Below are 25,656 nucleotides of genomic sequence, written 5' to 3'. Positions count from 1 at the left end.
ATTTATATTTCTTTCTAAAATACCCTGTAGGTACCCGCTACTTCCATAATACTTACAATATAAGTCATTCTCCACAATTGTTACACCCTTATTCTGCCATACCGACATTTAACTGTCAGTAGGAAACAGTTAATATTTTACACACATTGATTTATATGAAGTTATTACACCATCAATTCAGAGGACTTAGTGGGTAAGTGTTGGGCAATTAAACTATAAGTCACAGTCTGTATTATAAATTGTTACCGTTATTGTTTAGTGGTTCAGATTTTTAAGTCGATTGTGTCTTTCTTTGCTACTTACCAAACTCATCATGTGCTTGAGAGAAAAAAAGGAGGAGGCATCCAATCATTTCCTATATTTAACGACTGAGTGACATCAGCAATGTCACAGTGTTTTACCAAGGATGGGAAGTGGGGGTTATGAACGATTGTAAATGTGTGTTATATGGTAAGCTGTTGGAGGGATTTCTACTTGATAGGGAAGTAAGAAAGAATAACGTCAGTATTTCCCTCTGTCAGGAGAGGTGTTGGATTTACCTGCAGGAATTCATGGTACAGCCAATTTTGGGGGAAGTCACAGATGTGTAGTTGTGTGCACATAATGTGTTAAAATGGGTTGCGTTATTTTGGGTTGAACTTTGGATGTCATGGTTGTAGCTGTATGTACATGATGCTCAGCTAATTTCAGTTGCTTTGCTTTGAGTTGAGTTTTGTTCAGTTATGACAAGAAAACTGTTCATTTGTAAATCAAACCCCTTTTATTTTACGTGTGCATCACATCTCAAGTTTGCCTCCTCTTCAAGCTGCTCTGGCCAGGCTTCCTCACATGCCAGCAGGTCACAGGTTGGTCTTGTGGCGCGGATTTCAGATGTTGTGGGAGTGCTACAGGGGTCTCAACCCTGCACACTGAAACATAATGTTGAAGGAGCACCCAGTGCTTTGAAATGTGACTCCAAAGTATCCTGACCATGCGTCTATATGCAGACACATGCACAATTTAATATTTTAGTTTTGAAATGTGGGCCATGGCATATATTTTCAGTTAAAAGCCTGGAAAGCCCAACAATAGCATTTGAGTTTTAATTCTGCAGGACTACGAGAGCCCCTGACCCTCCCTCTCTTGGGCTTCCCATGTTGTTACAGTCACCACAATTGCACCCTCTCTCTGACCTGCCCTCATGGACAGCCAGGTGACAACAGTGTGTGCCCTCAGCCTTGGCATAGTTTGTCACTGTGGTGAGAGTAAATCACTATTAAAACATCTAAATACAGTCGACCTAATTTAGACAATAACCCACCGTTAAGTTTAAAAACAAGTAAGCAAATCTGTTGCAAAATCACTCCGTCAAATTGCTTTCCCACGTCCACATGTCTTCATAAACCAAACTTAGCTCCAAGTAATCTTCACATTTCTTATGCTGTGGCTCTGATAATTCATTTAAAGAAATCTGACAGGTGGTTTGATGCCGCACATGCCGAGCGCAGATGAGGGGAGGAGGAGTGCAGAGTTACTGCATGTGTCTGTTCTCTGGAATGCTTTAACATTTGAAGTTTATTTAGAGGATGATTTGAAGTATTAGTACATGACCATATAATGAAATCAAAGTTTTCTCTTTTTACACAAACTTCATTGTTAACAAATTCTAATGTGGTGGATTGAATTTTTAAAAATGTGAATTTAATTTAATTGATGAACCAACAGGAAATAAAGCAACATTTGATGAATCACTGGTTAATGGGAGAATAACAGTATAAAATAAGCCCTGCAGTTAAGGCATGGAGAATAGAAATGTGTTTGTAGGATGCAGTATTTGATAATGAACCAAACTTTGCACTCTGTTAACTTCACATCCAACTAAAGAACTTTGAGGTTGAAATCATCCTCACAGTGTGCTGGTGTGTCAGAGCAGCTTCTACTCTGTTCATCAGGTACCATTTAAACCTCCTGCAGAACACACTCCCTTGTTTGTACACAGAAAAAAACAGTGGTCTACAGAAGAACAAATATGTGAAAGCAATACAGAATGCCCTAGAGCCTCACTGCAGTGTATTCCATTACACTTTTTCTTTCTTTTCTTTAGTTCTTTACATAAATCAAGACAATTTTGCTGTAAATTAATGCAGAGAGATTCATCGCAGCGTAGGAAATTAAGTTTTTAAATCTTTTAGTTTCCTCTGAGAGGAATAACAGACCCTTATATTCAGACAAAAGGAGCATTATAAGAAATATGTAAGTAAGCAAAACATCTACTGTATGTATATAACTTTATTTTTTTAAAGATTTTTTGTGGCATTTTTGTCTTCAGATAGGACAGAGAGATAATGTGAAAATGGGAGAGAGAGGGGATGACATGCAGCAAAGGGCCGTGGGTTGGAATCAAGTCCGCAGCTGCTGCCTTCATACATGGGGCACCTGCTCTATCCACTGAGCCACCAGGCACCCCTATAACTTTATTTGATAATAATAATAATGAGAGGGGAGCCCTCTCAGCACCCCCACCCCCCTGCATAGGACTGTCCATATATGATGAGTTTAGAGTGAGACTGTGTTGAAAAAATATAAAACTCCTACAATTCTGACCCACTTAACCCACTTTGAGTGTCTTTTTACAGAAAGCCAGTCAGAGTGAGAACACTGTTGTGTGCTGAGGCGAAAGAAAACCACTTGCCACTTACACCTTGTTGCTTGTTACAGTGAGGTGATTTTTTTGTCTTGTAGGTTTTTAATGATGACCTCACAGCAACCTGACAAAGTTAAAGTCAGCCAATGTTCACAGCATAGTTTTAATGTTTTACAGCACAACCTAGTGTGTGTTGTCCGCACTGCCATGATGTGTTCTCTCAGTAAAAAGACCTTAGTGTCCAATCTGTGTCTCAGTGACAGGAGAAGACGGAATGTCCTCAATAAGTAGTCTTTAACTGGTCTCCATGCTCCCTTCTTCCCATTCATATTATTACAAAGAAGCGCATTCACACACATACGAGAAGATCTGGGGATGAAAATACATTGTGATGACTGTGATCAGTTACATTAGCAGTGTTTTCATGGCACTCACTCAATTTAAGCTCTCATGTCACTTTTCTTGAGGACGTTTGTTGATATATCAGAGTATAATATGATTTAATGCTTTGCTTTGATACAATCGATGCTTTGTTACATTTTACACAAAATTGTCTTGCTACTGAAAATTCTGTTCTGACAGCATCTTAACTCTGAGTCCAATCATTAGCTTTCTCAGCACTTTGCCTGCATCTCACAGTTTCAAATATTAATAAAAGCATGCAGGCTGACCACAACGTAAGCAACATACGCAGCACATGTGAAACAGTATATGAATTCCACAGAGAGAGCTGCACAGGAAACACAACCACAATGGACTGAAACCATGAGGCAAATTCACAGACTGACTTTAAGCACTTTATAACTGACCTGTCATTCACACTCTCAAGCACACTCACACACTCATGACACCAAATGTCACGAGCACTCTGGGGTTCATGGTCTTGCTACCTGACAGGAGGAACAGGGGTTCAAATTGTCCCTTTTCTGTTCCCCTCCTATACAGTATTTAGTGAGGATAGATTTTTGTTTGTTTTGTTCTCAGTATCCCAAAATATACTCAGGATTGACACTATTAAATGTACAGATCTGATTTATGTATAGCCTTTTTTTAGTCATGCACATTCTTTTACTCTTTTTAGTGAATAATTAATTTTGAAGTACAGTAACACATTTAGGACATTTTCTGTCATTGCCATGTTGTCATTTGACAAAGACATCATCTTGAAAAGTCATGGTCACTTCACTGTGAATCAACAGGTCTTGCTCTGATGACAGCAGTGGTGGAGGAAGTATTCAGTTCCTTTACTTAAGTTTGAAAATACTCTCTTACAAGAAAAGGTACATTAAAAATGTCACTTCTGTGAAAGTTAGTCAGTATAATCAGTAACATGTACATATTAAAAGTAAAAGTACCCAATGCAGAAAAATCAAAAATAAAAGAAAGAAAACAACAAACCCTGAAAACCCCACAAGCTGTAAAAACATTAGAATCCCTTCCCCCCTCCCCACATACGCACTAAAAACAAACAAAAAAAACCCAGAAAAAAAACACATCAAAGCTCAATATTAATAAAAAGAGCAATAAAAAACACCACCCCAAACTCAGAATTATTTTTAAAAAAGAAGAACCCTGCCCGAAACTCAAAATTATTTTTAAAAAAAGGAAAAAAACACACCCAAATCCCCAAATTTAAAAAAAAGTTTGAAAAAAAATCTTAATTTGTAAGGGAACTAAAGCTTTCAGTTCAATGAAGTGCAGTAAAAAGTACAATATTTCCCTCTGAAATCAACTGAGGTAAAAGTATTAAGTGGCATGAAAAGATAATACTTAAGTAAAATGAACTTCAGCGCAGTACTTGAGGCAGTGTACTTAGTTACATCCAACCACTGGATGACAGTTACAGGTCCAATTTAAAATGCCTTCCAGAACTGATGATTTCAGGCTCGTGTCAGCTTGGCAGTCATACTGAGTTCAGTCAGTGAGCCACATGCTCAGAACAGGGCCCAGGGCCTGACTGCTAGCTCAAAGCTAAGCAAAAGACAAAAATCCAAAAGACACAAAGACACATGACCTCTTTGTCACAACGGATGGAACTGTAGAGTATTTAAAGCTTGTCTTATTTAAAGTTTGTCTTTGCATCTTTTTAGCCGGTTTTTATTCTTCTGTTAAATTTGATTGTGCTGAGTTTGGTTCCGTACCTGCCCGTGTTAGCTTCCATTTGTGTTTCAGTTCAAGGACAGCACTTTGTAAGTAAATATCAATGTCCAGCTCACATAAAGAAAAGCCCGGCACCATCAGTGCTGCAGACCAACTAAAGCTGAGCCATTAAAGTAATTCATATAATACAAACATTGTACCAAATGTACCAAATGCATCTCGTGCAGACTGGAGATATTATTTCACCGCTCAGCAACATCATGCTACCCACTTTTACTCCTGTGAAAAATTGCTCAATGAATAGACGCTTCAGACATCTCTTAAGCAAACGAAATGCATCTTGCATGGTGGATCTGTGATGCTTGATCAACAAAATGGCAACATTGATCCCGGAGGTGGCTCTCAGCCTCATGAAAGTCCCATGCTCTGCTGGCCTGTGAGCCTGTCTTGTTCTCGCTGTAATCGCCTGTGAAAAAACAAGTTAGCGATGGTTTCGATAGAGCCCTAACATGCCAGCAAGTAGTAAATATTACCAGACCATATGAAATTAGCTATGTTTCAAATGCCACTTTTAACTTTTGGAAGTCTTTGTACTTCTGTATTTGTCGGTGGGCATTGCATGACTGATTGGAATCTCTGATCTTTGCTAAATATAATAAACTCACAAAGGGGACGATGATGTCCATCTCCTTTCATTGCTGATCTGAGTACATTAAGTTTAGAATGCATTACTCTTTATTATAAAGAACACATACTCTTAACCTCCAGTGTCCTTTATTTGTCCTAACCTCAGTGTTTATCACAAAAACTGTCCAGTGCTATTGTCTGTGTGTAATTATGTTCCTGGGGCCTTCAGGGCCTGATGGGATGCTTCCTGTGGGGCTGCAGCGTGAGTCCTGACCCAGATGGAGACACTTCAAGTGAACTCAGATCGGGCCTGATTTGGCACACTGTTGTGCAATTGTGAAAGCCAAATTCCCGGCAAACCGACAGTTTAAACACCATGTCTCTGTATCAAATGCTCACTCATAATCTTAATTACAGAAATTTAACACTTTGGATATGGTGGGCAAATCATTCAGTGCCTTCCTTAAAACTTGAAAAAGGGTGTTGAAACTGTATGGAAATAATTCCCTTCATTTGAAATTGGATTAGTGTTTAAACTAATGTTTGGGTTTCACTTGTTTAGTGAAACCTCTGTGCTTTCTGACACAGAGATGTCAGTTAGCAGCATCATTCAGTCTGAGAAAGGAAACATCCTGTCAAGTCTATCTGGATGAATGGATGCAAAGAGAAGAGAAGAAAAAAAAGATAAGAGAGAAGAGTTTGAGAGCGCACATTAGCAGTGTGTCAGTCAGTTGGAACTACAAAAACTTTACTCTCAAAGGCCTGAGGAGGTTCCCATGTTATAGTTAGGTGTAATTAAATCTTCAATATTTCACTTTTAAATTGAAATGTTCCACATTCCTAAATAAACGCATTTAGTCAAGTGACCACAGAATTCCAGCATAACAATACCCAACACGTTCTCATCCCAAGTTGTCAGGTATTGCTGCTTTGTCGGCGGATTTCTGTGTCTACATATTATGCTCTAAGTATCTTTCTGTGTCTGCTATTGATGTCCCAGCATTGGTTGCCATGTGCTCGTGTTGCCTAAACAAAACCAAATGCTGCCTTTAGTTAGAATTGGGGGAAAGAAGCAAATGGTAAGGTGAAGAAAAAACACATCACATTCGGACAGGAAGTGAGCCCTTGACTCCTGCATGAAAGTCAGGGGTTTTTGGATCTTTCCGCCACCCGTCCTATAGGGATCGTTGCACTCTTTATATTACAATGTTACCAGAAGCTTTTGTACCTGACGCTGTCTAAAGGCGTATGCTGCTGCAGCAAGTGCTTTCTGGCACCGTATAATAACAACACTAATGTTTCAGTCTGGCTGTGTTTTTAACTGACTCCATCCAGTGGCATTTCATGCTGGTGTTATGCTGAAAGCTGCTTTTGCAGCGTTTTTTTTCACAACTTCAGAATGAGAATAAGCTGCAGTACCACACACATTGCACAGAGAAGGGAACACCACACAGTTCATGGTGCCTAGCAGCTCATTAGGCCATGATGTTGCTGGACTGAATTTTCCCAATTAATCAAACACTGCTACATTTAAAAAGTAAACATGTGCAAATAAAGACATCATGTTTTATTTATTTTATTTATTTTTTATTTATTTGTTTTGGGCTTTTAGCCTCTATTAGATAAGACAGCTCAAGCGTGAAAGGGGGAGAGAGGGGATGACATGCATCAAAGGGCTGAGGCCAGAATCAAACTTACAGCCACTGCAGCGAGGACACATTCTCTGTACATGGGGCCCTGCTCTACTAACTGAGCTACTGGGTGCCCCAGACATCATGTTTTATTAAGACTATGAAAGAGCGCCTAGATCCAAAGTTTGGACCTTGGGACCTGGATGTGTCTCAAGGTAGGTCTCAAGACCTTGGAACTGAGGTCCCAAGTTTGTCCTGACTCTGAATGATGTTATGTGAATATAAACATATAGCATCATACATATTTTCTGTTTTCAAGAACATGCACAAAATCATATCCGAAAATTAATTTGACATAAAAGCTGTTATATTTCAGGCACACTTATTGTGATAGTTTTAGAAATGCTTTTCAAAGGAGCTGAAGGTCATGCTGTTTGGAGCAGCAGGCCTGACTTTTGCTGTTTGCTGAACTAGGCCATTGTGGAACCTCAAACACGTCACTTTTCATGGCTCGGTCACAAAGATCAATTAAGTGAAACCAATTGACCCACTGCGTGGTAAATGGGGGCTGCTACTTTTATGTAGCTCACACAGACTCTTTTCTTTTTGCCGTTTGTGAAGGCAAATCTGATGTAACTGATTAATACAAAAACAAGCAACCAGCCTATCACATGATGTGGAGGCAGCAGCACAGTGCATGTCAGCAGAGGACATGCGGGACAGATGGAACACAAAATCATCAGTACCAAACATTTCAGCTGCCTCTGCTCTGCTGGTTTGTGAGACCATGTCTACTGTAAAGTGATAAGAGGCCCACAGAGGTCAAATCATCCAATAATTAATAAAAAATATATTGCAAAGATTAGCGAAACATCCAAAATAAATTGTATTTTTTTTCAGTCATTGTTATTTTTTTGTTTTTCCGTTTTATTATGCCTCAGCGCTGGCAATAGCCGAGGATAGAGGCATTATATTTTTGTGTTGTCTGTTCATCTGTCCATCCATACATCTGTCTGGCCGGTCTATTCTTGTGATTATATCTCAAAAGGCAAAGTTTTCAAATTTACCACAAACATCTACTTGGACTCAAGGACAAATTAATTAGATTTTAGTGTACAAAGGTCAAAGGTTCAGGTCATTGTGACCAAATCTGTCTCATTCTTGTAAAGAGGAACACCTTGAGGTGTCTGAATTTCTTCAGACTTACGTTCGAGTGGACATATGAATAGGATGAACTGATTAGCTTTTGTTGAAGTCCAAGGTCATAGTGACCTTGCATTCATCTCAGTCTTGTGAAAGCGATATCTTAATAACATTTGGAGGGATTTTTTTTAGAATTTGAAACAAACATTTACCTGCACTCAATGATGAGCTGATTACATTTAGGTGTTCAAGCGTCACTGTTACCTTGCATCCATCTCATTTTTGTGAACACAATATCTGAAGATAGCCTCGAAGGAGTTTGTTTTAATTTGGCACACTTGTCCACTTGGTCTCAAGAATGAACTGATTAGAATCTGTTGGTTGAAGTCCAAAGGTCAAGGTCACAGTGACCTCATAAAACATAAAACAAAAAAATTAGTACGCTCAAATTTCAGACAAATATCTAATAGGATACAATAATTAAGTTTTCACCTTTTATATCCAAGAGATCAAAGGTCAGCTTTGACCTCATAATGTTTGCAAAACACTTTTCTGACCATGACTAAACATCATATTTCAGGAACAGAAGGAGAGACATTTGGTCAGATAGTGAATTGGTAACACTAATCTTGGGTGTCCACCTTGAAACTGTACAGATTGTAGAGATATTCTGTGCTGCTGGGGGACGTAAAATGGTTTTCAGGGATCTTTCTCAAAACAAACATGGCCAGAGACAGTGGACACTCAAGCTGCTGTCAGTTTCCGCTTCCTGGGCCCCAGTGGGGAGGCTTTTTGTTGAGAGGGCATTCTAATGAGACAATGTTGTGTAGTATAAGGCAATTTTTCATATTTTAAAATGCAACCAAACCCTTTGGGACGCTTTAATATCACACACTCATATCGCTCTGCGCACACAATAAGTGTTTTAAAATCAAGCTTTAAAGGGTATGATATGTGAATATTATTTACTGAGTTTATTTTTGAACCATTTTTAAATTTTCAGAATTTTAATCCTTTGAATGCCAGGTTTTTGTCATGATGCCACTATGTTTTAGATGAAAAAAACAAACCAAGTAAATTAATTATTATTTACTATGTGCAAAGTAGATCTTTTTTTTTTAACATCACAGATATGTCAATGATTAGCAGCAACATTCTTTGTGACAGTGCACCTAGTAAAAATAACAGGTATTTTCTCCATGAGCCAAATATGGTACAAAATTAAGTAATCAGGAGGAAAATAGTAAAAATGATAAATTCCAAGGCAAAAGCCCAGAATGACACCCAGAAATAATACAAGTCATGTTTTTATGCTTTGATGGCTGAGATAAAAATGTCAGTTTGAATGGGTTTCAATGGAGCATTTTGCACATAACATTATGAATGTAACAATTTTGTTTCCAGTGTATTTTAGACTTATTGTAGCAGCTGAGCTGGTTTCACAGAAATACACAATCTTGCCTTGATGCCATATAACTGAGCACAGGTATATGGAAAATGAAGAATGGAAAACGCATAAAAGTCCTGAAGGGTTAAACTCAGTTCCCATTGATGTAATTTTTGGCCACTACCCCCTTGTGTGTTTTTCCAGTGATGTTCAGCAGTTAGTTCAGGTTTGGCAAATGATGTCATCAGTTAAACAATTTAATGACTGAAACACCTGCAGTTAGGCCACTAAGTGTTCAGCTAGTGAGCTCTAGTAGGTTTCTTATTTTGCTCATTTAAAGCTAACTTAAATCTGTAAAACAGAGAAACTCTTCTCTGTAGTTCACATGCTCAGTAATTGTTCTTTATTATTAATAATTCTCTGTATCACCTCTATTCTACTTTTGTACTTGTTAAAAGAGGCCACAATCCTCAGTATGTCAGGTATTTTCAGTATTTCTGCATTCTTTGTTCTGTCTTCTAGTTTAGCTATGTGGTTAGCAACTTGCATTTACACAGGCTGGTTGGTTCAAAAATAACGTAGAGTATTGAATAACTGTTTTATATATTAGCCTACTTAGGCCTAATGTGAGTTTTATGGGGAACCTAATGATACACAAAAAACACGTTTAGGTTAAAGGTGAAACATGGAAAAGGGCTGTTGCGTAAAGATGGTTCAATTGATCTCAGATCCTTACTGTTTGTATGTGTTTGCAAATAGAAATCTATGGTGGCTGGGAAGTGCAACACAAAATTAGAAAGTATGAAACACTTTTATAAAGTTTGAGACAAATTTACATTTTGGAAAACATTTTTACATTTTGAAAAACAAAATTACAAAAGAAAAATTCTTTTAACAAGAACAAAACAAACTTACTTACAAAAAAAAACATTTTCAAGTGGCAGAACACTAAACAAATTTACAACAGAATCTCAACACAATGTACCAAATGACAGAAGTGACCCAGAAGTGGTTGAGTGAGCTGTCGTTCAGTTAGTTGCAGCGGAAAGACTGGTCGGAATGTGTTTTAAGGAGTTTATGGTGATTGAATGATGTTTTGTCCATAGTGTGGAGCTATATAAAACAGGAAACACAGTTTTGCATTTTGTGTGGACGGTCTCTGGAAGGTTTGAATGGCACAAACGAGAAAGAGGGACCTAATATGCTGCATCATTGCGTAAAATACCTCAATAAGGGCTGTCAGGTGTTAACTGGTGGTTGAATTAACTGGTGATAGAGACAGATGTGTTGTAAGCGTGGCCTCTGAAAACGGCCAACAAAGCAGGAAATACACATTTTAAATGTTTTGCTTCACTATCTATTTTTTTGGTCTCAACAGCAATACATGAACATATCAGTCGTCTTTATTAAGATTACTTGAATTGGCGACATGACAGCAGCAAAAGTTCCCTCTCCAGTTTCGAACAGGTGATCATTAAATATCCAAGTTACTGTTAAGCCACAGGAGGTAATGAAACACAGGGCCAGCCAGGTGCCGACAGTTCTCAGTACTAGTATTGTGACATTCTCATGAGTAAATGCTTCATATGATACAACTCAAATGCATCGAAAATGTGTGCATATTGAGTTATATTTTGACCATACATATAGCCTATGATATATATAAAAAGCCTGATAACGTTATCTATGCTCCCGATCATTTGACTTTACAGCACTCATGCGTTCTATTACACTCACCGCAAAATAGTTAAAGTTGACAGTCATGTCTGACGTGAATGAAAAAATATTAATGAATGAGCTCACTGTGGGTAACGTGTTATCTGCCCACATTAACTTGTGATACTATCATCATGTTTTATATTAACAGCGACAGACTTGTATGTCTTTCATCCCAACAATATGTTACACCAGTCATTAATACTCATACATCCACATCAGACATGATTGTCAACTTTAACGTTTTGGGATGAGGATGATAGTATGCCTTCTCTCTCTGTTTTATTTTGCACTAGTTATCCAGCAATTTCTTTGTGGGCTTCAGATACTTTCAAGGGAATCATCAGGTGAGAGAAGGAACGCAAAGTGTCATTATATGATGACGATTTATTACTGTATATTTTAAAACCCCATTTTCAATACTATGTCTGTTTAAGAGAGCTTTGAGGTTGAGGTATGAGGTTATATATATATATTCAATATTTTAATTATAAGCCCATTATCACAAATCACAATTTGCCTTAGAGGGCTTTGGGATGTTTTGTGAAAATGTTCACTTATGAACCAGTAAAACACAAAACTTATCAAATATTTTCCATCTTCTTCATTTTACCAAAGAGTTAATAATGATGATGTGATGCCCTAATGCAGAACATTAGTTACAGAACTAATGTTCTGCATTAATGCGTGTATGGACTGTACTGTGTATCTCATAATTTTGTGTTTACAGTGAACTCTTCACTATTTTATTGAACATGTTCAGGTAACACTTTCAGAAACATGGAAATAGAACTTTTTCAGTGGACAACGGACCATTTAACAAAATCACAGTAAAACCCTCCTACTGTATTGCAGTGCATCGCTATAAGGTGTATGCAGTCACATATTATGTCTTGGTGTTTCTGTGTCTTGTCTTGTCTTGTCTTGTCTTGTCTTGTCTTGTCTTGTCTCGTCATCTTTTTTTAACATTTCTGAAACATGAGCCACTATCATAACTCACTTTCTCCTGTATAATTTTGTCCTCCCCTGCATTTCATCATGACCTAATGCAGTGTGCTGTGATCTACAGTATAACAAAACAGAAGCAAGGCACAATGAAGTCAATGAAGGGATGACTGCAGCTGGTGGGCGGCTGTGGCCCAGAGGAAGAGCGGGTTGTCCTCTAATTGGAGCGCTGGCTGTTCAAGTCCTGGCTCCTCAACATGTTGAAGTATCCTTGTGCAAGATACTGAACCCAAAATTGCTCCTGATGACTACTCCGTTGGTGTGTGAATGAGTGTTTCAAAAGCTGAACAGCAGACGGCACCTTTGGCCACCAGTTGTGTGAATGTGTGTGAATGTGACATGTAGTGAAAGCATTTTGAGTGTTCAAAATGACTAGAAAAGTGCAACACAAATGCAGCACCATTAACAAGATTGATTTGGTGCTTGAATTAAAACAAATAAATAAAAGCCCTATGTGTTTAAAATTCTGATATACACATGTAACATTGCATTTTATATACATTATATCAATATACCAAATAAGACATTATTACGGTCTAACAAAAGAAAACAATATACTGTGTAAATAGTTGTATTATACTGTGAGTGTGCTAACCATAATTCTTACATGGAATCCTTATATGTAATGAAAGATAATGTATTATTTTTTTTTGCTGAGGACTAAAACAAAATAAAGTGATTCACACTGGTAATTGTTTTTGTACTTTTAGTATACATAAGGGGCCAGAATGCATAAAACATCAAAATAGAGCATGCTTATCAAAAAAGAGCCAGTGGAGGATCCTCCATGACCCTGACAGAGGTTCTAGCAAAGACCCTAACATCCTTAAATCTTATAAACATTCTACCTAGAAATGTCATAAAATCATAAAAATGTCCCCAAAACTCACAAGGATTTACCTCTGTATATTTCTTCCTTTACGATGTTCATATTCACAGTTTAATTAATTAGTTTAATTAGTTCCATATTTCATAGCTCCGTATTTCACAATGAATTTTCACCTACTGTTTTTACTGATGTTATGTATATTGTATTTTGCTTTAGCTCTTTGTTTCTCTTACTTTCATTTTTCTTCATTTGCTCTTAAATGTCTGTGTAATTTAATGTCTGTATAGGTTATATTATACTTAATGTAAAGGCCTATATATTTTTCTCTTGTAGGCTTATTCTATCAATCAAAGGGATAGTGCAGCCTGTAAGAAAAGCCTACAGGCAAAACCTAGGGAAGCATATCTCCATGTAACTCCTCCTAATGCAGCACATGTGTTGGGTGCGACACTTTTTTATCAGCTCTTCGATTTTGACAGATGGCAAGCAATAAATTGCTGTTATAGAGAATTTAGTAAATAAATCAAAGTAAAACTGTAAAAGTGGGGGAAAGTACAATATTCTGCTCATATTCATATTGGTTTTTGGGTTTCTACTAGAACATGTTCACATGCTTCAATGTTCAAACTGCGAGCATGATTTTTCGTGTACTTTCTGTCTGAACATATACCTGTAATCACCTGCTGACTGACTACTTTTCTGTTTTTGTAGACCAAATTATCGTGACATCATGCTAACAGCAGCTAGCTTTTTTAATTTTTTTTTTTTTGGTGGACCATTTTTTTTAGGTAGCTACAAGTTAATTAATTACTGATTTTATATGTGTGATGTGATGTTTTCTACCTGGAAGTTATGTTAAATAAACACTGTGTTTGTGTCTATTCAGTCTATAGAAGGTTTTGCTGGAATTACTAGGCAACAGCTTGAGTCCAGCCGGTGCCATTCACTTACACCAAGGAAAATATAAAAATGATATTAATTGTTCCTTTTGCTCAGCTCATCCAGAAACTGTGCTCGATCTTTTCTGGCACTGCCAATGGAAAATTATGGAAAGATGTTTTCAAATTTATTATTGACATTGGATACAAAGACTTTGCAGATTAGGCCTATTCTTGCCAAATTTCTATCAGCGTAAGTCTACAAGCCAAAGGCCCCCTTTTACAGTTTGTTTTTACAAAAATGTTAAAAATTACATAAACACTATTAAATCAAAAGGCTATATAAACTGTATTGGCATGTGTCATCTGTAAGCTATTGAAGTTAAATTCTATCTAAATTGTTGTGAAGGAACCGATCTCTTTGAATTACATTTGGACTTTGCGCTTTGGAATGAACAAGGAAATATGTTTCTTTCCATCTGTGAGTTTTGTACTGTGTCTATATGTTTTGTGATGTTTAAAATAAGCTGTACAGATGTTCGTTCCTTCTCCCTTTTTTTAAAAAAAGAAAATTATTTATTCAATTTAAACCCCCTGGCATGTTTTGAATTTAGAATTTTGCACTATAATATCTGTATAAGTGGTATGCGCAATTTATTAAATAAAAGTTATTGAAAAAAGGAAAATATATTTAAAAAATAGATATTTTTTCCCATTGACATACACTGTAAAACATTCCAACAACAAATACAAAAGGAACCCACTTAGAATGTTTATGTTTCCAACTGTCTGTATTGTGACATCACAAATTCACAGAAATCTTGGTGGCTCCTTTAAAAAAAGTCAGAGTCTGATTACAAACTGTATGCATTTCTTTGAGGAATGTGAGTTTTTATACTTTAACAGTAGCACCCCAACCTGTTTTATTTTTAAAAAGACTTTTCACAATATGGGAGCTTTAGATTGCACAGCATAAGTATTTATATTGCATTGTATTATTGTCAGGTGTTTTTGTGTCTCCAGCTGTCAGACAGTATACAGTTAATGATAAACACCATCCAGCATTGGCACAGTGTCAGCACACACTGATCGGTAGCTTGCAGTTTGTTGCAGTCATTGCTGTGGGTTGCACTATAGTGGAGCCGAGGTGAGTGTTTTTGTGTCCACTGTTTAGGATAATGTGCATGGTTCACTGTGATTATATTGTGTAGTCCCTGGCTATGTGGCGTGCTGGCGGTGTGTGTGTGTGTATAGGCCTATGTGTGTGTGTGTGTGTGTGTGTGTGTGTGTGTGTGTGTGTGTGTGTGTGTGTGTGTGAGTGAGAGAGCGAGAGAGAAAGAGAGAGAGTTTCTGTGTGTGCATTTTATCCCTTCGTTTCCGTTGGCTGGCTAAAACTTGTTGGAGCTTTTCTCTGAGGAAAAAAAGAGAAAGCTCCGAGAACCTATCCGTGCTCGCGACCCCCCCACCCCCCACCCCCTCTCGAGCCCGCCTGGCCAGACTTGTCCGGGAGCCCATCAGAGCAGTCCAGCCTTCACACCGGTTAAAAAAGCTCATGTCAGAGACACGGTACAGCTATATACTGTGAGCACATTAACACTATAGGGAGTCCCCGCCGCTGCACACAGCGCTGCACTTTGCCGCCGAATTTCCTCCTCGTGCTGCACGCGCCGGCCTGGCTGCTGCGGGCTTCACGCTGACACTTCATCTGCTCTCAGTGCTCCGCCACACCGGATCCACCTGACATCTGCACCTTCACAACACCTGAGACCAACAAGTCTACACTTGAACTGGACTTCTAAAGACGCGTCCGGCCTTTTGCTTTTCTTTTTGAATCTTTTTTTTTAATGGTACAATGTCGTCTTTACCAGGAACGGTACCGCGGATGATGCGCCCGGCTCCCGGACAGAACTATCCCCGCACTGGATTCCCTCTGGAAGGTAGGCTTCAGCGGAGCGGCCGCTGCGGGACCCGGAGCCGCCTGACGGGCCTTCACACTCACACACGGGGGGACTCTAAAGAAGAGAAAGTCTGAGAGCTCCGTTTGATCGTTTCAGTATTTTAGGCAAAACAAGACGGACTTCAGCATAACAATCTCTAAGACCTTAGTAGGCTACTTCAACTGGATTTTTTTTTGCCGTGAAAGTAGCATTAATTTTTTTTTACACACTGATTTTTCTTTTATTGTTTTTTTTATTTTATTTATTGTGCCTTTATTTAACCATGTTTTTCCCACTGAGAGCAATATCCCTTTTACACGGCCAAGATCAGTAGCAACACAGAGTTTCAATAACAAAAAAAAAATTGACATAAAAACACAGAGATATTTACAACAGAACGATAAGATAACGCAGCTGCAAACAGTCTGGACTCTGTTGGTTTGAAATTCAGTCAAGGTCAGCATTTCTTGAAGCTTAAGATCATCTTGCAGATTGTTCCATAATGAATGTGCGGAGAACCTAACAGGTTTTTTCTCCATTCTTTTTTGTCTTACTAAAATTTGAATAGGATGTAATAAAAGGCCTATTATCTTATGAAATTAAATAAAATGAAGATCTCAGGCTGCACTTCGTTTATTAACCATCCACTGACCATTTTGTTTTATTTAAAATTAGTCTAAATCCTAACCACAGACCACAGACAGTCTGTAACCAAACGGGGGATTTCTTCAAGTGGCCTGCTCCGAGAAATCAAATCAGTCCAATAGAAAAGAACAAGAGAAGCAGATCACAGCAATATTTGGAGAGCGTGATAGTGAATAATGAAGACGGACAGAAGGCTCATCACCTCCTCTCAGGCTCGGACTGCGATTCGTTAATGACAGTCTGTGAACGAAATTTTGGATTTGTTTCTACAATTGAGACGTTATCAGTTTGCAGCGAATAACTGAAAGAATAATATTAGGTCCACACCAATACGTCTAATGTACACTGTTCATTCAGATTACATGGAGATGAAACACAGCACTGAAATAGCACTATTTCCCTCCAACATACTGAGTGTGACCTTGTGTCCCTCACAGTGTCCACTCCTCTGGGCCAGGGCCGGGTCAATCAGCTTGGAGGGGTCTTCATTAACGGCCGCCCGTTGCCCAACCACATCAGACACAAAATCGTAGAGATGGCCCACCATGGGATCAGGCCCTGCGTCATCTCCCGACAGCTGCGGGTCTCTCACGGCTGCGTGTCCAAGATCCTCTGCCGCTACCAGGAGACTGGCTCCATCCGGCCCGGAGCGATAGGAGGCAGCAAGCCCAGGGTGAGAATAGGCCTAATATTGATACATATAATAAAAATACTAATAATAATAATACTACTACTACTACTACTACTAATAATAATAATAAATGTAATTTATTACAGTTCATTTTAATGCTGTTTTTTTAGGGATTCGCGGCCTTTAATTTTAAAGCAGCCTGTATTTATGCTCTTATTGTTTGTCTCTCGGTGCTGCTGTGTCACCTGCAGCAGGTAGCCACGCCGGATGTGGAGAAGCGGATAGAGGAGTACAAGCGGGACAACCCCGGCATGTTCAGCTGGGAGATCCGGGATAAGCTGCTGAAGGACGGGGTGTGTGACAGAAGCACAGTCCCTTCAGGTGAGGCCTCCTCTGGTAAGCCGCATTTCATTCAATCTCTTTTCTCCGCTTTTTCCCCACTATTTTAGATAGATAGAAAATTCAGGCTAAGGTTGGTCATTATTATTATTAATAAAAGTATATTTACTTGCATACATTATTAGCTGCGTCTGTGTTCGCAGTGAGTTCGATCAGCCGTGTACTCCGAGCTCGATTTGGAAAAAAGGACGATGAGGAGGAATGTGATAGAAAAGATGAAGACGGAGAGAAGAAGACCAAACACAGTATCGACGGCATCCTCGGCGACAAAGGTAGGCCAGAGGAGCACACACAGTTAAAAACCCTGTGGACAGCTGCGGGTTAGACTACTGTTTAGGGCTATGAATTGTCTACAAATTGGGTCTAAATGGACGTTTTGTCGCTCTGGGTCTCCCTACTCTAAGCTGCTCTCCCAGCAGACTCAGGGGCCGCTTCATTATTTATGATGGGGCGCGCTGGGGTGGATCGGGCTCCCGTGGCGCCGCTTAAACGCTCCCTTGAAAGCGACGCTGACAGATGACCGATGTGCCAGTCATTATCAATTACAGGCAGTCTGACGGGCACACCCCTGACACCCCGGGGCCAGGGGCCAGCGATCTCACAGCGGCCGCTAGTGTGTGGACGTCAAGTTCACTGCAAAAAAATAAAAAAAAATCTTTCACAGAACCAAACATTTCAAATCAAATACAAACATGGAAACAGAAAAATATATCCTGACAATCTGAAATAGAGGCCCACTCAAATCATACAGTTGAATGCCACCAGGATAAACACAGATCCACAAATGGATTTATCTTTAAACTTGCAGCCTTCTAAGTTTTAGATTTTTATGAGGTGTACACCATTTTATCTGGTGAGTTGATTTTACTTTAAAAAAAAAAAAGGAAACCGATTGCCTTGAAAAATGTAAGTAAATATAACTATAGGTCTAAATATATGTTTATTTTATACCTAAATGTAAGTTTATTTGAAATTCAGTTAAATTTATTTGATTTTGTGAATGTGTTGCAATTTAAAAAAGTTGAATGAAATCAATCTTTCAAAATTTTTGGCAACTTCAATAACCAAGTTTATTGTGGTTTATATATGTATTCTGCTGGTTGCAAATTAGCCATATTTGTATTTTTTAAACATATTAACAAACAGAACTGGCAAAACTTAAGCATTGGCTAAATCCTTGTTGTCATGATAAGTCAGACTAGCTTGGTTTACTGAAGCTGCTGACACTTAGAATGAACAAGATAATTGCACTTGTCATTTTTAAGTTGCAACAACTATACTACACAAAATTAAATAAATACAGCTACAGTTTAAGTAAATGTAAAAATTAGATACATATAAATTAAGGTGAATGGTTATGTCTATGTTTTTTAAGGCTGTTACATTCAATCATTTGTAAGTATCAAAAAGACCAAATTTGATGAAGAGGCCGAAAGCATTCGTAAATATTTCTCAAGTATTAATGTGACATTTTGGCTATAGGTATGTCTCTCAGACTGCCATTAAAAAATTGAGACACATTTATCATTTAGCATCTTATATGTCATGGACTGTTTTATTTATTTATTTTTTTCGCAGAGTGAATACATCTTTTTAGATTTTGTGTTTGTTTTGTGGAAGCTTGCCGGGACACGGTGTGATTGTGGGTCACTCTCCATCACAAAGCTGCTCTGCTCAAACACCAGCAGTTATACAATAACCTGCAGACTGCTGTCTGTGTTGTAGGCTTGTGTGTTAGTGCATTTGTCAGAATGTGCTGTTAATTAATCAGACTTTAGGCCCATAGCTCCCACTGTTTCCTGACCACAGCTTCGACAGGTGACTTTTTTTTTTTTCAAATGCTATCAAGTGTTCTCCTTTTCATGTTCTTCAAAAGATCAGCTGGTGTCTTTCTGTCATCCGGGCCTGGCATTTAATAATTTGAAGACTTAGCCTATTACAGCTGGTAATGAAACCGGTGTCAGTTGAATAGGCGTCTGTGTTGGAGAGGGGTGTAATAGCTGGAAGGCATGGTAAGAAATATATTTATCCCCTATCAGCCCTCACTCTCACAGTTCCAGGCACATGCATTCTGTTGAAGGGCTTTAAAGCAGATTAAATTGAGCCTTTTATTTCTTTTCACTTTCATCTCTCAGCGGCTCACTTCGTGGTGTGGTGCCCGCGGCGCAAATTCATGAGATTTTAAGGTTTCCTCTCGTGTTGTTTAGATTGTATTTTTAAATATTCATTTCATTTGCTTTTATGGGATTGTTTTTGGTGGCATGTTGGCAACATCTCAGGGAGAGCCAGAGTGTATTTCAGCAGCAGTATAGGCGGAATGAAAGAGGTGTGATTGTGGGCTACAGAGACAAACACTCAGAGGGTACTATTAACATTTCTTATCAGAGTGACTGTTTTCTTCATGCTATAGCGCTGATATATACAGCAGGAAGAAAACATTTTGCAGAATGGTCAACTTTACTTATGTGCAACTGCTGACACCACTAAACAAAAAGCTCACACATAAAAAAAAGGAAAATGAATTCTAATAGATTTATGATTCAATCTTCCTGAGGGAAGATCCCCCCAGACCCCCTGACACAGTTTGGGGCGTAGCCCGCAGTGTCCTCAAATTGTAGAAACCCCCCTGATCACATCTTGGAAAAGATACTCTTTGACAAAATATGACTAAATTTTGTTTTTATTATACTCAGTTATGATAGATGTTAATAGTTGGAAATTGTAGGAGGAAAAGCTAAAAAATAATGATCACATCAGTCTAATATAAATATGTATGATATTTAACTGAACACACTATTTTTTGTTGATATAGTGGGAAAATAAATGTCATTTCTTAGGGCAGGTGTAAAAGAAAGGCAAGGTAAGCTATGAGGCAGGATGTCTGTCTGTCCAACCTCTGATCAGCTTCCTGTATAGTTAAAGGCAGCATGTAATCAAGATGCTGTTTCCTAAAGGAAAACATAACCTACTATAGGGGGAAAACAGTCAATATTTAGAATCCAGAATAAGCCTGGTTGAAAGAAAAAAAAAGGTTGACAGCGAGGATTGAGAGAGCACTTCAAACAAATCCAGTGGAAGTGACGAGAGGCAGCTTTACACAGAGCACAGGCAGTGGGAAGTTCTATTGCAGCTATTAATATCACTTTTCCCCGGGCATCCACACTTACTCCACTCCATCTGCACTTTCTCCCAGCTATTTTGCGGGGTTGAAATTGAGGGAGACCCAAATGTTGGCTGGAGATAACACAATCATCACAGCCTCGGTCCTGGGCTGTGCATCAGTGTATTAAACTGGGATTAACCTCCCCTTTCTCCCCCGCTGCCTCACACCAAACATTCACATTTCTAAGAGACATATATTGATAAAAAGGACAAGGGGGCTGGAAGCCAATGTGCAACATAGAGGAGTGGTATCAACAGAAATAATAATGGTCATCATGACTATCCTGGTGAAATGCATTAATCTCCTATGATAACTGATTGATCATTGAAGCTATACATAGTACACTCCATTTACCATTTACCATCCACACAGTAACAGCTATTCTTCTCATCTCTCTTTTTCCCTATATAGTCTGCTTGAAATGTTAATGAGCTCCAAATTTGGTCACCTTCAATTACTAAATTAGCTAGTAATCTAGTTATTATTGATCATGCTGTTATGACTAAAACTGGAGAAGAGCAAATAATAATCCTGCAAGCTATACCACTTGAAAATGAATGCCTCCTCCACACACTCAAAAATATTTTTTTGTAATATTTAAATATGTAATTAGGATTATTACAAATATTGCTTTTTTCCTCTAACTTTTTTCCTTTTCCCTGGCATTGAAATTTTGGAATTCTGGATTTTTTTTTCTTAGCTTTTTAACAAATACTTTTACTAAATGTACTAATTTTTTGCAATTTGTGGAACATTTCTGGTCAAGTTGCGCATTGCCTTGGTGGTGTGTGGGGTCACAACCAATTTGCACAGGGTTAATACATGTGACAGGCCTCTGGAGGGAGTGCAAGAAAAGTGATGTCACTTCAGGTTTCAAAAGGTTCAGCATTTGTCATAATAAGTAATTAGACAGACATGTAGAGGACAACAGCAGCTTTTGGTAGTTTGACGATACATGACTGGAGAATAACAGAGCAATGTGACCCCCAGTACTGTGTTAACAGTAACAATAAGTATGGACTCAGAGAGGTTCATGTATGGAGACATGCTGTCTGTGGAGCCAGTGAGCTAATGAACTCTGAGGATGTGACTCCTGCAGCAGCAGCGGTGGTGGCATGCTGACCCGAGGCAGACCTGAGGACAGGATTCATACACTATGTTTCCGACTTTTAGAGCAGAGCAAAGTGAGCGGCTTAGAGGCTTTTGATCTTCTGCTGCTTGTGCATATCAGAAACATTTGCAGTGACACTGCCACAATGAGAGTTCATCATATTAGCTGGAGCCAGTGCTGCTTTCAGGCTCGCCTGTCTATTCATTAAAGCCCATTTGCAGCCTGATACAGGACCTGTCTGGGCCTCTGTGCCCCCCAACACCAATGCTGTGTTCTTGCTCGAATATTATTTTATGCACTCGGACAGCGCCTTATGGACTAATAAGTTCAGATTTTCACATACTTAAAATGGTTATCAAGGTGATGTTGTTTTAACTACATTACAAACTCTTACTCTCCCTCAGCCAACACACCACACACACAGCGGATGGGACTCAGCCTAAATAATACAAGCTGCAACTGATGAGTTTAATCTATCATCACACCCCCTCCCGGCATTGGGAGATCCCACTCTGATCCCACTGGGGAAACTGGGTCACTGTGGCAGCAACAGGATAGAAGACATACACAGCAAATCAGAAAAATATAAATTTCACAAAGGCATGTCAACCCTACAGCATGTGAGGTAGAAGGCCTTATTTGGTAATATATTTAATAAACGCAATATTAGCATTACTTCAGCCAAAAAAAAAAAACAACAGCAAAAAAAAAAACTTGGCACAATTGATGCATAAATTAATGTTGCAATTAATGTAAAGATATATCCATATATATCGTCCGTGTCTCCATCCATCCATCCATTAATGAATAAGACACAATTCCAGTCAAATGGTAGATTTTAGGTTAAAGTAGAGTTCAGCTTCTTGAATATATCAAATAATCCAGTCCAAATATGTGAGTTTCATGAAAGAAACACATTCCACATATTAATCACACATAAAAATTTCACATCTTTAGATATTTCATATGAAATATAAGACATCACATGTAACAACCGGAATTTCAGTAATATTATCACATCAAAACAAGGTTTCAAATGTGAAATAAATTCATAATAAATGTTTATACTTTACGGACATGCAGTAAACATAGACATACATTAAAATCTATGTATCATGATTTTTAAAAAGGAAATTTGTAGAGATGTATCAGGTTTTGGCAAAAGAATGCAAAGTCACATGTCAAATAGTGAAGCTAATGTTATGAATCACATGAGACCAAAGTACATATGCAATAAAACAAAAACCACACTAATTCATATTGTTTTTAACAGCTAAATCTGGATCATTAAATGAATGATTAAACAGAATCACATTAAACATAATATCATGCAGAGATTATAATATGATTCTACTAAAAGCTGATTATGATGATACTGACTTAATACTCAGCTTGAACAGCACGCCATTTTCCAGAAATCTCATATACTACTACTATGACTACAACTACGACTAACTACGACTACCATTCTACTACTACAGCTACTACAGCTACTACTACTCATAATAATCATTGGCAGGTATCAAATGTAGAAGAAAATGCCTTCAACCCAACAACAATACTGTAACTAATATTCCTGTGACATTTAAGTAAACTACTGACAGCATCCTACCATTGTTTTACAGTATCAATACTGTAAGTTACTTTTACAATATATTTCTGCTAAATTTGTCACAGTATTCTACAGCAGAATATGAGGTTTACAGGGTAGTACTCCAGGGTACTTCAGGGTAGTACTAGGCTCCAAAAAGCATCAAGATTTAGAGTGTTTTACTGAAAAACAAAACAAAACAAAACAAAACAAAACAAAACAATCAAACAAACTAAAAACTGCCTGTACATTTCTATTAGAAGTTGGTTGTATTTGGCTGTGTATGAGAGCATCAACAATTTACTCAAATATGTCATTTGGCTGCCTTTACTCTTTCTAATCAAATAGACCAACCAATGACAACTTCACATGAATGGGAATTTGATATTATTTTGACATTTTAGAGATCAGTCAGTCCAGCAGTTGATAAATGCAACTAACAAACGTTAACATCATTGTTTTAATTAGAACCTAGAATGCAGCTAATTGTACGGCTTCTCCTCTTTTTTAACACCCATTAGCATTTTTGTGGGCGCTGACCTACTTGTTGATTTTCCTTTATATCTAGCAGCACTTTGGACTTCTCAGTGATGTCTTTGAGAAAACCAATATATATAAAGGGGAGCCGCTGAACTGGGAGGAGGCTTTGAAAAGGAGAATAGCAGCCCACTTCTTTGCCATGGAGTGTTCAGTAGCCATCCCTTAATCCTCCTTTCATTTTGCCGACAAATGCCAAGAATCTTGTCTGGCAACCCAATGGGAAGCTGATCAGCCAACAAAAGAGGAGCGGTGCACAAAGAGCAAATAGGCAAAACGGGGTTGAGGGCAGTCAGAGGCCTTGGGCATCCCATTAACAGCCCATTTGCAAAGGATACACACAAGACAATGACAAACAGAGAAATCACAAAACATAGCACAAACAATATGGCAACAACAAATTGATAAAATGTCAACACTTTGGTTGGTCTTTAACTGAGCCCCCGGAGAGCTGGGGAGCTCATGTACTGCAGCTGTGCAGCTCCACTCTCATGTTCAGTGTGTATCATGCAGGCAGACATTACTCATCAGTCGTTTTTTATTTAAAAAATGCAAGTATTTAGAAAAAAGTCAAGGGTCTCAGAGGTTGGCGTGATATGTTGTGCTTGATTGGTTTGTTAGCTGCCAGTGTGTCAGGATCTGGCAGGGAGACATCTGCTTTAATCCAACTCAGTTGGCTGTCCAGCAAAACATGGCCCAGGAGCCTAAGAGCCCGAGAGCCTGAAAGCCTGAGAGCCTGAGAGCGCGAGAGCCGCGGCACACACACACCATTGAGAAAGAGCTGCAGGATCAAACACAGCTGGCTTTTAAGACACAGCTCCCTGACTGAAGGATTCGGTCCAAATATGCTGCGCTGTTTTTTAAGACAATGTCTTTTACGTTTAGATGAATTTCAGAAATAAAAAAGAAAGTATTTTGTGATTTGGAAAAAAATTCCAGAAATAAACACTGTAAATCGTGATGCTGTTTGGAACCAATATTACACTGGAAACCTCATATTCTAGTGTTAAATACTGTAATATATTAGACAATAATATAATGTTGAAGTAATATGGTATTGATGCTGTAGTAGTAGGATGCTGGTAACTATATGCCATTCAGGAGAAATCTACACTGTAACAAATGACTGTAAAATGGTCAATTCTAACAGTGATGTACAGGTTTTTTTTAAAAAAACTGAAAAGACTGTAAATCTTGATTTTTGGAGCCAATATTATAATGGATACCTCATATTTTACTGTAAAATACTGTAACAAATACAATGGTCATTTACTGTTAAAGTTATTATTATTAAATCATGTTAGTAGAATTTTGAAAAAGACAGCTGGATATTGTATTTTCTTGGCTTGTCATTAGCTCCTTTTTTTTCCGATTTCATTTTGAAAAAGAATTGGCCAAATATAGAAGAGACGGAGTGATCAGTATATATTTAAAATGTAAGAATATTCATATTAGCAGAGAATGCAAAGGTGTGTTGCCTGGACTTATTTTAGCGATTGACTAAATGCATCTCAAAAATCCGGTTTGAAAATTTTATAGAGGGCTGTGTGTGCGGATCTATTAGGTGGCTTATTCATGGAATTCTCTATCAATCCATGGAGGAAATCACATTCACCAAATGCAACCATCCAATGTAATTGGCTAGAAAATGACCTTAAATATACAGAGATTACTGGGGCATAAAGGCCCGGCAATTTTTGGGG

The 25,656-nt window shown here is 38.3% G+C and overlaps 1 protein-coding gene across 1 annotated transcript in view; it reads left to right on the top strand.

Annotated features, from left to right (window-relative positions):
- The first annotated feature begins 15,514 nt into the window (after positions 1–15,514).
- LOC121946660 (paired box protein Pax-7-like) overlaps positions 15,515–25,656 on the top strand; it is a 72,925-nt gene continuing 62,783 nt past the window's right edge. Inside the window, exons 1-5 of the mRNA XM_042491337.1 lie at positions 15,515–15,876; positions 16,959–17,194; positions 17,404–17,533; positions 17,695–17,823; positions 20,456–20,461. Coding sequence (XP_042347271.1) covers positions 15,792–15,876; positions 16,959–17,194; positions 17,404–17,533; positions 17,695–17,823; positions 20,456–20,461 — 586 coding nt within the window. The 5' untranslated portion in view covers positions 15,515–15,791. The remainder of the gene's footprint in view (positions 15,877–16,958; positions 17,195–17,403; positions 17,534–17,694; positions 17,824–20,455; positions 20,462–25,656) is intronic.

Source organism: Plectropomus leopardus, chromosome 8, assembly GCF_008729295.1.
Source record: "Plectropomus leopardus isolate mb chromosome 8, YSFRI_Pleo_2.0, whole genome shotgun sequence".
Lineage (NCBI taxonomy): Eukaryota > Metazoa > Chordata > Actinopteri > Perciformes > Serranidae > Plectropomus > Plectropomus leopardus.
Note: the sequence above shows the minus strand (reverse complement) of the source record. Positions and strands in the feature narration are given on the sequence as shown.